The sequence below is a fragment of the Podarcis muralis genome, chromosome 15, assembly GCF_964188315.1.
Source record: "Podarcis muralis chromosome 15, rPodMur119.hap1.1, whole genome shotgun sequence".
Classification (NCBI taxonomy): Eukaryota; Metazoa; Chordata; class Lepidosauria; order Squamata; family Lacertidae; genus Podarcis; species Podarcis muralis.
The window spans coordinates 39,779,835-39,793,999 of NC_135669.1; the positions used below are offsets into that span (position 1 = coordinate 39,779,835).

At 46.5% G+C, this 14,165-nt stretch overlaps 1 protein-coding gene across 1 annotated transcript in view; it reads left to right on the top strand.

Annotated features, from left to right (window-relative positions):
• BCAS3 (BCAS3 microtubule associated cell migration factor) overlaps window positions 1–14,165 on the top strand; it is a 457,979-nt gene that overhangs the window by 5,120 nt on the left and 438,694 nt on the right. The window contains 4 exon segments of the mRNA XM_077919460.1: window positions 508–595; window positions 2,264–2,318; window positions 2,949–3,024; window positions 4,123–4,233. Coding sequence (XP_077775586.1) covers window positions 525–595; window positions 2,264–2,318; window positions 2,949–3,024; window positions 4,123–4,233 — 313 coding nt within the window. The 5' untranslated portion in view covers window positions 508–524.

The window sequence follows — 14,165 nt, forward strand, 5'->3', positions numbered from 1 at the left end:
CCAGACCTTTTTTTGAATAGGTGCACTTTTGACCATGTGCTTTAAAGATTTTTAGACTGGGTAAACTTTCTCTAGCATATATGTAGTATACGATACATTACATTTTAAGACTTATGTTGCCATTGTTTCTTTCCACAGCTCCTGAAAAAGGGGTTCTTAACTCACAAACACTTAGAACTGCAATAAAGAATTGTGCTTTATTTAGATCCTGAGGTTGTTCCCTCTTTTTTTGGTCAAGTTTAAGAATTGGCAAAGTTGTACCAAGGCCATAAAGCATCTATGCCTGTGCTACCAAGTATGGATCTGGGTTGCATCATATTTTCATCATAACCTTCCTCTTCTGGTCTGCTGCAGGATGATACTGCCATTGACCTCTTGTGACGCAGCAGCTACTTGCTTAAATATCACTGGTGATAAGTGTGGAAGACTGGTTCTCTCAATGGCAAAAAACTTGTGAGACGTTCTGTAAAAATAACTTTAAAAAAATCAAACCTCTTCTGCATGCAGGAATCTACAGATCAGCAATGGCTGCTGAGTCTCCCCGTCGCCCAAGCCGATGTACTGGAGGAGTGGTGGTTCGTCCACAGGCTGTCACGTAAGTGTCTGCAGCGCTGCTTTGTACACTGAGGAATCTTGTGTGGTTCACCTGGAGTTACAAATGGAAGATGAAGCTTAAAGGAGTGCATCTCCACTGCAGAGGCTATTGAAAGGTGTTGAGCGCCTTTCTGATATGCCTTACCTCTTAATGCAGGGGCCAAGAACCTGGGGCCCTCCAGATGTTGTTGAACTACAACTCCCACCACCCCTGACCATTAGTCAGGCTTGCTGATGGGAGTTGTAGTTCAAAGAATTGTAGAATTGGAAGTAACTCCAAGGGTTGTTTAGTCCAACCTGCTGCAATGCAGGAAGCAGCAACATCTGGAGAGCCAAAGGTGCACCGCTCCAACTTAGAGTAATCCCATCTACGTGAGAACAGGTATTCCTTTTTAAGAGCCGAAGAAGAGCGCTGCAGGTGGATCAGGCCAAAGGCCCACCTGTTCCAGCACCCTTTTCTCACAGTGGCAAACAAGATGCCCCCATGGGAAGTTCATAAACAGGACCTGAGCATAACAGCCATTCTCCCCATCTGTGGCTCCCAGCAACTAGTTTTCAGAGGCATATTGCTCCAAAAATGGCTAGTAGCCATTGATATCCTTCTCCTCCAAAAATATGTCTAATCTTCTTTTAGAGCCACCCAAGTTGGTTCTTTCTATTCTGGGATGACTACAAAATCAATCTACAGTGGTACCTCAGGTTACAGACGCTTCAGAAGAAAATATGTTCTATTATGTTATTTCATGTTACTGTTATTTATTGTTTGTAAGACTCTTTGGGATTCATTTAAATGAAAAGCGGCATAGAAATACAATAAATCAAAACAAAACAGGGACCATCTAAATTAGATAATAAAATTTTGCTTCCCCCCACCTTTCTTTCCTGCGAGTTGTTTAGGAACTGTTTTGTTTTGGCTGAAGTGATACATAAATAATACGTGAATAAAAAAATAACCTAGACAAAAATACTTAGTATGTTCATGTTCAGCAGGTTTTGCAATACTTTTCAACATAATAAAATAATAATAATAATAATAAATTATATGCCGCCCTCCCCAGCCGAAGCCTCGCTCAGGTCCTGCCACTGCTGAAATCATATATTTATTTCAGTGAGCATACCCGCCCCCCTCACTATATTGCTCCCCAAAAGTTTTGGCTGGTTATGCTGTAGAAGTGCATTGATCATTATTCTGCTGAGGAAGATCTGCTAGGTTGAAACACACTGGGTTCTTTTATCTAATTTCTTATTAACTTGCTGTCATGAATATATTTTATTGTTTGAGTAGATAGATAATATTGAGATCTGCTGCTAGGTAGTTTTGTATGGCTTTCATATTTTAGTCCATATCAAAACATTTTATTTGAGTTTTCATGTTTGCTTCCTTAACTACTTTGTTGACTTTTAGAGTTAAGGTTAAACACAACAGTAATCTTGCAGTCTCTCCTCCCGTGTGGCAATTTTGAGTATAGCTCAAATCTTAGCCTCCCATAGAAAAGGCTTGCTCCCCATCTTACAGCCACACCTACTCAGCCTCTCCTACCTCGCAGGGCTGTTGTGAAGATGAAACAGGGGAGCACTTTGAGTCCTTCAAAGGTGGCATAAAATGTCATAAGTAAAATGAAGTATTCTTGGATTTTCATTTTTCTTCTCTTTTTTTCTGGGTATACAGAGAACAGTCGTATATGGAAAGTGTTGTTACCTTTCTGCAAGATGTTGTACCACAGGTAAGTACAGGTATTTTGTAATGCTGACTGGTGTATTTCCCCCCCTTACTTTTCTCCTTTAACAGTAGAGCAGAATAGGTTACTTAAAACAGATTGCAGAATACAGCTATTAAGGCTGTCGTGTTCCGACAGTTTAGTCAATTAAATTCTGGGCAGAGTAGACCCATGACTAATGGCTTGATTGTGTTGTATTTTGAAAACTCCTCTTAATATCAAACTTAACATGGTGAGTGTTGATAGGATTTTAGGCAAAACGGGGCCACTGCAAGACAAGGAGAAGATATTGGCCTCCTTGAGTTGAACTCCAATATTGCATCTAAAATTAAAATCAGTCTAAATGGGCAGCCCCTTTTGCCCATGAAAGCCTCACAGAACAAAGAGGACTAAGCACACTTAGTACTTCTATTATAATGAGAGTCTGTTGGAAAAGTAAAATGGCATGTGGAATGGCCTGCCCTGCCTGAAGGAAATAGCTGTCTGTTTCTTTAGGAGGATACACTGCAACATTTTGTTGCAAGCCCCACAGGTTGGATTAGTAGATTGTTATAGCTTGTTTTGTGCGTTATCATCATGGGTAGGCAATAATAATATTTTGACAATTTTCTCTCCTCATTCCCTTTTTCCTTATAGGCCTACAGTGGTACAACTCCTACAGAAGAAAAAGAGAAAATTGTATGGGTCAGATTTGAAAATTCTGACTTGAATGGTACGTCTCTCCCCACCCACTATCCTGTTTTCTATATTTGTTCTTGGGTTGCCAGTCATTCAAGATGTTGGCTTTGACCATTTACAGTTCTAAACAGCTTGGGGACTTGGATATATCATGGCCTACCTTCTTCTATATATGTCCCACTGCCTGCTTGTTCAGCATCTGCGGCTTTCCCCCCATATGATGTTTAGCAGGCGTCCACTAGGAGCAGGCCCCAATTCTATACTTCCAGTGGTTTGCTAAGACCTGGCACTTTCAGATTAGTATCACTTACACAGCCCAGTTTTTACATTTTTGCTGATGTTTCATAGCAATCAGTTGTTTTCGACATAGCACTAAGGCCAAACCTTTTGCAAATGCAAACATCATGTATAACTGTCCTGATACCATCGTGAATGCACAATAAAAAGGACCCCAAGTTTTGCAATGGGCACAATGGAGCCTTCTGGTTTGGGGAGGTTGGTGGAGGAAAAATTAACTTTCATTTGCTATTTTTTAATATATATACAAGTCTTGCACAAGGCTAATACTTAAATTTTGGTAATGGAGCATTGCAGCAGACTTCTGTATTACATTTATTTATTTACTTATTTATAAGTAAATAAATAAATGTAATACAGAAGTCTGCTGCAATGCTCCATTGCCAAAATTTAAGTAAGGTTGGTGTATAGTCTGCAAGGTAATTCCCTCCTCAGATGTTGACATCTTGAGAGAATAACTCTTCTGGACTCGCTTGTCAAAATCCCAATGTGTCTTCAACCGTCATGGTTCATGCTGCCCATGGTTCGGAAGCTGTAGTACAGCAACAAATGGAGGATACCGCTTCAGCTGTCCCTGGTCTACACTCCCTGGCAGTAGCTCTCCAGGGTTTTTAGACGGGGTGGGAGACTTTTCCAGCACAACCAGGGATTGAACCTGTGACCTTGTGCATGCAAAGCATCTGTCCTACCAGAATTCTGGGTAAATGTCAGCATTTGCCAAGCTCCGTCTGTTGTTAGCTGCTCAGAATGTTTAAACCGTGTGTGCGTGTGTAAGAGTCACCTTGCTTTGATGCTACACCACTGTGACTTCAAGTTTTTCTTCTGGACCTTTTAGATACCTCAAGGAATGTAGAATTGCACGAGATGCACAGCACTGGCAATGAGCCTCCTTTGCTGCTCATGATTGGCTACAGCGATGGGATACAGATATGGAGCATACCTGTAAGTACCTCATTGATATGCTGTTGTACTCATGCCCTGATTGCTTGCAGGTTCTGCATAGACACCTGGTCAGCCACTGTGAGAACAGGATGCTGGACTAGATGAGCCATTGTCCTGATTCGGCAGGGCTCTTCTTATGTTCTTTAGTCTACATTCGTCTTTCTTTACATCGACAAACTATACCCTGCTTATTCACAGATGGCTCTAAGTGGTGTATGAGAAATGTACTACAATGAAAATAAAATTCAAGGTAGAATGATAAAATCAGGGATGAGGTAAAATTCCTGCTGTAATAATAATTTAAAAAGTATTTGGGTTCACAAAACTGAACACACAACTCCCAGAAGATACAGGCTTTGCATCTGAGCCATGGGATTTCTATACACACATACACACCTCACTGTCTAGGCAATCAAAGAGGCATGTTCATAGCTGAAACACACTCCAGCCAAGCAAAAGCACTAAAGGAGGTTCTCTGAATGTTAAAAACTTTTGGAATTAAGTATTCTCCATTAAACCCGCAATTACAAGCCAACCTCCTTCTCCAAATTCTGCCTTAGACCTACCATCTTTAGACATAGACTTGGGCTCCAGCTTGCAGCACAGATAACTTAGAAGACTTCTTAATGCGGCAAAATTAGCAATACAGTGGTGCCTCGCAAGACGAAATTAATTCGTTCCGCAAGTTTTTTCTTCTTGCGAGTTTTTCGTCTTGCGAAGCACAGTTTCCCATAGGAATGCATTGAAAATCAATTAATGCGTTCCTAGGGAAACTGCTTGCCAGGCTGGCGGTGCGGAGAAGGGCTTTTCTCCCCACCGCAAGCCTTCAGGACAGGTACGGGAACAGAGGGGAAGGCGCGCAGTGCTTTCCCTCTGTTCCCGGGGCTTGCGTGGGAGGAGGGTTTTTCCTCCCCACCGCCAACATTCAGAACAGCATTCTGAAGGTTGGCGGTGGGAAGGCAAACCCTCCTCCCACCCCAAGTCTTCAGGAAAGCCATCCGAAGCCGGGCGGCGGGAGAAGGTGTCCCTGCCCCCCCCCCGCCCGGCATCGGAGCTTCGTTCCGATGGCGGGCGGCGGGAGAAGGTGTCCCCGCCCCCCCCGCCCGGCATCGGAGCTTCGTTCCGATGGCGGGCGGCGGGAGAAGGCGTCCCCGCCCCCCCGCCCGGCATCGGAGCTTCGTTCCGATGGCGGGCGGCGGGAGAAGGTGTCCCCGCCCCCCCGCCCGGCATCGGAGCTTCGTTCCGATGGCGGGCGGCGGGAGAAGGAGTCCCCGCCCCCCCGCCCGGCATCGGAGCTTCGTTCCGATGGCGGGCGGCGGGAGAAGGAGTCCCCGCCCCCCCGCCCGGCATCGGAGCTTCGTTCCGATGGTGGGCGGCGGGAGAAGGTGTCCCCGCCCCCCCGCCCGGTATCGGAGCTTCGTTCCGATGCCGGGCGGCGGGAGGGGGTCCGAGGACAGTGGGGAAGACACGCTGCGCTTCCCCGCTGTCCCGGAGATTTCCCTATGGGCTTTCGTCTTGCGAAGCAAGCCCATAGGGAAATTCGTTTTGCGAAGCGCCTCCAAAACGGAAAACCCTTTCGTCTAGCGGGTTTTCCGTCTTGCGAGGCGTTCGTCTTGCGGGGTACCACTGTAGCTCAACAATGGAACAACCAGTCTGAAATACCCCTGAACATATCTTGGCTATATCTTGGATTTTCAGCAATTTCTGAGAATCTCACCAGACACAGGAGAGGGATTAAAGGTATAATAAAAAGAGATTCCTCCCAAGAAACATGGACCCCTTTCCTCAGCATAAGTTTTTTTTTTAAAGCATGTTTTATTAAAGTTTTCTTGGTTTACAAAGGTATGTGCAATGTCTACCTTTTCGAGTTACATTTTCAACAGATCAGTTTCATTTGTTGAGACATTAGTGTTACATTAGAAAGAAAAGGGGGAAAGGTGGAGAGGGAAATAGTGAGTGGGGATGGGGTTGGGTGGCTATGTTTCTAGTTTGCTTAATGTACGTGTGGGGTTTTGTGTCAGCATTGCTTGTGAAGGTTCTCTTTGCTATTCGCTTGTGTTCCTTTGGCGGTGAGAGAGGTTGGGGTTGGTCTAGGGCAGTGTTTCCCAACCTTTTTTGGGCAAAGGCACACTTGTTTCATGAAAAAAATCTCGAGGCACACCACCATGCCAGATGGGGAAAGGTCACTTTTTACATATGTAAAAAAAAATAAAAAATAGTAACAGCATAGAAGGTAATGGTAGATGACTGTTAGGGTCTCCCCCCAAATGCAGAATTCTATTAATATCTTCCTTAGCGAGCCGCGTTAACCCCTGTAATGCTTTCTATAGAGTAAGCATAGGGGACACTGGGGGATGTGGAACCAAGGGGGCAGTGGGCCAAAAGAGTTCGGGATCTACTGCTTTAAACAGAAATAAGAGCCAGTGGGTTCTTCCTTTTTTAAAGTATCGTTTCAGCGGGGACAGCAGTCCGGATTTCCAAAAAGCGGCGCTTTTTTGCATCTGAGCAAAGAAGAGAGAGAGGGGAAAAAAGAGAGAGAGATTGATTTGTGGCTGCGCAAAGGGGGGAGGAGCCCAGGAGTAAAAGTAGGAAGGACGAAGGGAGGGGAAAGGAAAGTTAATAGAAGGAAAGGCGGGTGGGAGAGAAAGAGAAAGAAAGAGGGAAGGAAGGGGGAAAGAGAAGTGGAAAGGAGGGAGACCGAGGCGGGGGAGAAGCGTCTGGAGAGTTGCTCCGAAGTTTGGGGGGCCGCGGGGGTGGGCGCGCATCCCAGGAGGCGGAGGCCAGCCCGGGCTGGGAGCCGCGCCGCGGCCCGGGGGCGGTAGGCGGACCGCGGCTCCTAGGATGTGGAAAGGGGACGGCGGCGCAGGGGGAGGAGACCCGCACGGCTAGGGCAGTGCGCAGGGGGAGGGGAGCGGGCCGGAGGCGGGCGAGGGGGGCCGCGATCCCGCGCGCCGCGAACATGGCGGCCTTCCCCGCGGGCCCCGCCGAGCCCCCCGGCCGGGGAGGGCGGCGCGCCCCCGCCGCCGGAGGAGAGCAGAGGCAGGAGGAGGAGGACGAAGGCGCTGCCGAGGAGGCGCGCCAACTTCTGCCAACTTCGGCGCCCGCCCCGTCGCCGCAGGCTCCTCCCGGCCGAGAGCCAGAGGACGGCGGCGGAGCAGGAGGAGGAGGATCAGGTTTGGCGACGGCTGTGCGTCCTCTCCAAGCGCGGGGCTGGCCTCCGCCGCGCCCGATCCTCCGCGCTCGCCGCGCTTCTCGGCGGAGCAGGTCTCGTGCGGGTGCGAGGCGCTGCTGCAGGCGGGCGACCCCGGCCGGCTGGGCCGCTTCCTGGGCTCGCTGCCGCCCGACGCCGAGGCGCCGTGCCTGGAGGCGCAGGCGGGCGAAAGCCTGGCCAAGGCGCGCACGCTGCTGGCCTTCCAGCGCGGCGACTTCGCCGAGCTCTACCGCCTGGTGCAGAGCCGGCGATGGGATGTGGGAGGGAGCTCGCTCGCCGCCCCGCGTGTCCCTATGTGGGGCACGTTACAGCCCCGTGACGTCAGCGCCACGCAGGCAGCCAGGCAGGCAGACGGCAAGAGCCCCGCGCTGGGCGGCCTCTCCTCGCCGCCGCCGCCCCGCCTCTCGCCGCCCGACTCGCCCGCCTCCCTCCCACGGCACACCAGGCAACGTCTCACGGCACACTAGTGTGCCGCGGAACACCGGTTGGGAAACACTGGTCTAGGGTGTGATTGTTCGTTTGTGACTTAGAGTAAGTTAATGACCACAATCAAGACCTTGTTACACCAACCATTCAATCTTCTCAGGGGAGAGGTTATGTTAAGTAATATATGTGAACATTGAATGAGTAAGCTAATGGCTAAATTCAGTTCATAGAACAAACACTCTTATATGTACTGCTAGGTAAGTGTTTAATGGTTCTTGCATTTGCATTTGTATAAAAATCAATAAAAACCTGTAAAAGGAAAAAGATATATATAAGCCTCTGGATTAACCCAGCAGGTTTTTATTTTTTTATTTTAATGTTCTTCAATCAGTTACTGCTTTTCATAATATTTTGTCAGGTGTGTCAAACGAGAACGAGTGTCTTTATATCCTTTGAGTGCTGTGCTGTCACAAAGAGTGATGTTTTGGGGACCGGGCATTAGGTGTCGCTATGATACCGAGCTAAGAACAGGAGACCTGCATCAGCAGCTTTGGTGGCAACAAACTTTGGAAGATGGTTTGCAGCAGAGACGGGGGAAGGCAGGGATGATGTTAAACAGATTCTGTGTCATGTGCTGGCACTTGAGGAGAAGCTTCTTTTGCAGGAGGGTGGCAGAATCTGTCAATTTCTATTTCTCTTGTTTTCTTATTTTTGTAGTCTTAAGTTAAGCTCTACACATTTGCAAAACAATCTGCTGGGTTTTTTTTATGGCCTCATGAAAACCCTCAGTATTTTAGTGCCGATCTCTCCTTATATGTATGGTTGTTTTTGTTTTTCAAGATCTACCCCCACCCACAACAGAAAATGTATTATTTTTACTCATATATGGATTTTTCTGCACACTTTCCCCTGGTGTATGCATTTTTTTGCGTGCTATTTAGCTGGAGAGCTGCATTGCAAAACTCAGAGAAGTTAGAACTTCAAAGGCCGACTACATTTCAGTTTCAGGAAGTGGAAATTTAAGTAGATTAACCATTAAATGCAAACTGAATCAGATTTCTTCCCCATCCTTACAGTCCAGCAATAAAATCATTTTCACATTGCCAGCTAAAGAACCTCTGCACATTGCTGGGGTTTCTGTGTTCCTGTTTTCCTACTAGACCCAGGGCAGATAGTTGCCCTGTGTACACTGAGTGTGCCTCAGAATACACCATGTGCTCCCTTATGGCTATGTGTTGGCAGGAGAAGCTGGCAGGCAAGTTGTCTTTTTCAGGACCATTTGTTCAATGTGTGCTCAGTCTTCCCTTGGAGGAGCTCCTGATAAATTCCGAGCCATCCCTAGTTCAGGAGCTGTTTCTTCCAGTTGATGGGCTGCAAAGGTTCCACCTTCAGAACAACCTTTCTCATGTCCGTTTGGAACCCCCTTGCATGCAACAGAGTGTGTTTTAGGATTTAGGGTCAATTTACTTCAAAGGTGGGGAACATGTGGCCCTCCAGATGTTGGACTCACATCATCCCTGACCATTGGCCATGCTGGTTGATGGGAACTGGGAGTCCAACAACACCTGGAAGACCACAGGTTCCCCACCCCCTTCCATTGATCTACATGGCCCAGCCTCTCTGGTCTTCACTATCAAGCCTCATGATTTGAGAGTCGGACATAATCCCGCAGCTGTGTTTTGTGGAGGAAGGTCAGTAGTGGTGTAGAAGCCATTTCAGGAATGCCAGTCTATTGTGATTGGTGGTACAGTTAGGCAGGTTTGGACTCTGGACTTAAATGGCCTTATTGGAGGCCCCAGTTTTAGCTGGCCGTGCACATTATTTCACTTACTTTAAAAAGCCTTGCTGTGATTTGCCAGCCCTCCTGCTCATTCTGTTGTTAGGGACCTCAGACCTCTGTCCCAAAGCCCAATCTGACAGCATCACTCCTACAGATAATAAGCCTTGGGGTTCCCCTGATTAGTATTTAAAAGCCACCAAAGTAATCCATGCCCCCTTCCTGTGATAAGATACACTTTAGGTATCTATAGATGAGGAGTTTTGTCTTATTATCTGTTCTTGGTAACTGTACAGAGGTGCTTCCCTTTTAGATTTCTATATTTAGAAACCCTCCCGCTCACCCAAAAAGCCCCCCAATGCCCCAAGCCTCTTAATAGTGCGTGCAAACTTCCCCCTTTTATCTATAGAGTTGTGCTTTAGTTCTCTGTTCTGCTGGACACCTATTCAGCACTTAATAAACTAATGTGCTCCAGGCAACCCGGTTTGTGTCTGAGTGATTATGAAGTGTTTATGACAGTTCCTAAGCCGACACCCTCCATAATGGTGTTACATGGGCTTGGAAACACTTCTTGGCCCTCCTTTCTGATGGTGTGTCTCTCTCCAGTCTGAGTGGTTTTGCATTAAATCCCCCTCAGAGTAAGATCTTTTGACTACCAAAGTGTTACTTGCAAATGGAATATCCCATTTAGATTTGCTTCAAAGGGCTCTGGTAACGGTTGGGCACAGCAAACAGCCCGGGAGATTTATTTTATTTTTTGAAGTGTGGTGTGTTAATCTATGATGCACAAAAAAAGGGGGGGGGGGAGGAAGCTGTTTATTTCAACAACTTTCCCTTCATTTCCCCCTCCTCACCCGCAGGGGAAAAGGTGGGTGGGGAGGTATAAAAGTCATCTTTAAATAAAAAAAGAAAGAAAATGGTGCATTTTTGAAGAAGGGAAATGGGATGAAATCATCCCAAGTGGTGCAGGGTATGGCTTATGAATTGTGAAATGTGGGATCGCATTTGTTGTTCAAGTTTTTATCCAGTCCCAATCCTACTCAGAGTAAGCCAGTTGGGAGTAATGGGCATGACTAACTTCAGTTCATTAATTTCAATGGGTCGACTCTGAGTAGAACTTAGTTTTTGGTGGTTTTTCCCTCGCCATCCTGCCATAGCAGCAGCAGCAGCAGCAAAACGTTTGGAACTGGTTTCTCCTTCAAACGGGCTTCTCCTCAAAGTGGCTGTCTCTTATGGAAGTACAGTGGCACCTCGGGTTACATACGCTTTAGGTTACAGACTCCGCTAACCCAGAAATAGTGCTTCAGGTTAAGAACTTTGCTTCAGGATGAGAACCGAAATCGTGCCAGTGGTACCTCGGGTTAAGTACTTAATTTGTTCCGGAGGTCCATTCTTAACCTGAAACTGTTCTTAACCTGAAGCATCACTTTAGCTAATGGGTCCTCCAGCTGCCGCTGCGCCACCAGAGCACGATTTCTGTTCTCATCCTGAAGCAAATTCTGAACCTGAGGTACTATTTCTGGGTTAGCGGAGTCTGTAACCTGAAGCGTCTGTAACCTGAAGCGTATGTAACCCGAGGTAGCACTGTATTGCACTGTTACCAAAGAAATCATGAAACAGAACAGATACATTAAAAAACAAACAACGTTAAAAAACAAATAAGGCTGGGCTAGCCATAATATTAATACAATAACCTAATTCAGGGATGGGGTACCTGCAGTCTCCAGATGTTGTTGGACTCCAGCTCCCATCAGTCCCATCAGCTAGCATGGACAGTGGTCAAGGATGATGGGAGCTGTAGTTCAAAACATCTAAGGGCCACAGGTTCCCCATGTCTTCCTCAATATAATGTATTGTAATATGGGCTTCAACAATGGCCTTTGTGTGTGTGCTCAGGCTTCAGTGAATGTAGAAGTTGTGTTGAGGGTTCTGAATCTGGCAGAAGGCATTTATTATGTCCTTTTCAACCCAGAACTGCCCTGTCCAGTGCCAAGTACATGCCAATTTTGGGATAAAAGTGGGCATTATTATTTGGTTTTATTCTTGTGGGGAAAAGTGGAAACCTGTTGAATGGATTTAGCTGAAATCAAGGCACAGGAGCATACAGGTATATTATGTCTTAAAGGCTGCAGTCTTTGAGTTTCTGGCCCTCCAAAAGCCTTGCAAGATGGCAGATCTCTCAGCTGCAGACAGTCAGATGTCATCCTAGCAGTGTTGATGTTTCACAAATAAGATCACCAGAGAAACATGGTAAAATGTTTTCTAAAAAAGTTGTTGGGATCCTATACTTCTGTAAATATTAAGCAACACACACACACACTCCAAGTCTGTGTATATTGAGCCAGTCCATGTGTAACATCAGGACTCACTTTGCTCCATCTCCAACTTAACTGGGGTTAAGGAATCCGCTGACACCGATGTTAGCTGTGGTTAAAGCTAACCACTACCACCCCCCAACTCCATACAAAAGTCTCTGTTTTTAAGGGAACAAATACCCTACTGTTGCCTTGCATTAGTAAACCAAAGCATAGTGCAAAATGTGCACATGGTGCTTGCACCCTCACATAGAGCCCTTTGCTGCTGCTGCTTTGCTCTTCCCAGGGAGAGAGCTGTGAAATAAACGAGGAAGTTCTCCATACCTTTTCTAGAGCTCCTCTGAGAGTTCAGATTTCTAAATGCACATTGGGGAAGGGGAACCTGTGGCTCTCTAGATGTCACTGGACTCCCAGCAGCCAGCAAGGCCAGTAGTAAGAGATTATGGGAGTTGTAGTCCAGTGACATCTGGAGGGCCGCAGATTCCCTGTACCTTATGTACATTATTTTGGCAGTTCTTACCACAACCCTGTAAGGTAGGTTAATATGGTTACTGTGCAGAGAGGGTAGAATTTGAACTGGGGGCAGATTTGAACCAGGAAGACAGAGCATGTCATTAGCGGTTAACGTCAGTGGTGTTTTTTTTTTTTTTTTTTTTTTTTGCGGGGTGCGGGCAGTACAGGAGATTCACTCTTAGGCACGCCAGGTAGGAGGAGTTCAAGAGTCCCTCAGGCTCAGTGTTGCATCTGCACCAGGTCATTGAAGCTGTGCTGTTCACATGCTTCGCCAAAGGCTTCATTCTTTTCAACATGTCTGGAGAAAGTCTTTTAAGACAACAAACGCCTTGCCGTTGTCTTGCATTAGTGAAATCAAAGAATATTAAAATATGGAGCTGGCTCAGAACTTCATCCGTTGCGCAAAAAAGGACAGCAACAACGGCCGCTTGTCAACTCGGATTATTAGGGTTGCCAACATTTTGAAGACATCACAGAGGCTCCGACAATTTTTGGTGGCGCCTTTAAAACCCTGCCTGCCGAAATAATGAGGATGGCTCTTTGACTGAAAAAAATTAAAGCATCTTTCCTGCCCTTTAACCAGCCACCCCTTTGTTGGACAGACAGGACTGGCCCTACTGTTAGGCAGCATGAGGCAGGTACTGAGGGGCATGGAATAGACAGAGCTGTGTGTGTCTTGCACCTCCCAAGCTAGCATGCTGCCCTCTGGTGGAGGGGAGGATGCCTTGTCATCACCGCTATTGATGTAACGTTTGTCCTTTCACCTCACAGCAAAATGTATTGGGCCAACCCAAGGGTTTTTGTTGTCAAGCCATCTGATTTTATGGGACTTTAGTTAATCTGTTGCTGGCTCCGTTCTGTATTTTGCATTTGGTTATCTTTCTTTCTTCTTTTTTGGGGTCTTTTAAATCCTATTGACGTTTGTAACTTTTCATCCTATTGACTTTACGTTTGCATTGCCCATTGCCTTGCGATGGCTCTCCCTAGAAGGCTCCCTGTCAATAATGCAGGCAAATAAATGAATGATTGCTTTTAGGAATTGCTGCCACTGGAGACGGGAGGTTGGATACGGCGACTGTGATAGGAAGCCCCAAGAATTCTAAAACATTCTGACTGCTGAGTGGGGCATATCCCAAAGGAAGCCCATCTTGACATCCTCTGTGCTGAAGCTGTAATGTTGAAATGGGCCCCTATAGCACCAACCTGGGGCAGGAGAAGCTGAATATTTGGAACTGTAGTTTCCTAAGGGCGCTGGGAAGTGTAGCTCTGTGTGGGGTAAACTATAGTTCTAACAGTTCTGTTTTGGGGGGTAGGGGAGAAGCGTACTTTAATATTTTAGAGCATACTTGACATTATCCTGGAGGATTCAGAAGCCAACATTTCCCCCCGTGCAAGCAAAATCGTGTTTTGTCTGTTTCTGTACCAGCGCTTGAATTCCCAGTTTTGATTTCTCTTCTGGGTTGTCACGCCTTTCTTCTTCATCTTTTATTTATTTATATTTCTCTTTCTCTTCCCTCCCTCCCCATATGTAAGTTATTTTCTATGGTTTGGAAAATATTTGTTCGCACAGTAAGGGGAATAATACCCCATTTTGTGTTTGTTTGTTATGGATTCAAACTGGTATGCTTCCAGACAACAAAGCCTGTCATCAGGAATTAAGACATTGATTCAAATGAAGTGTTTCTTTTTTTCTT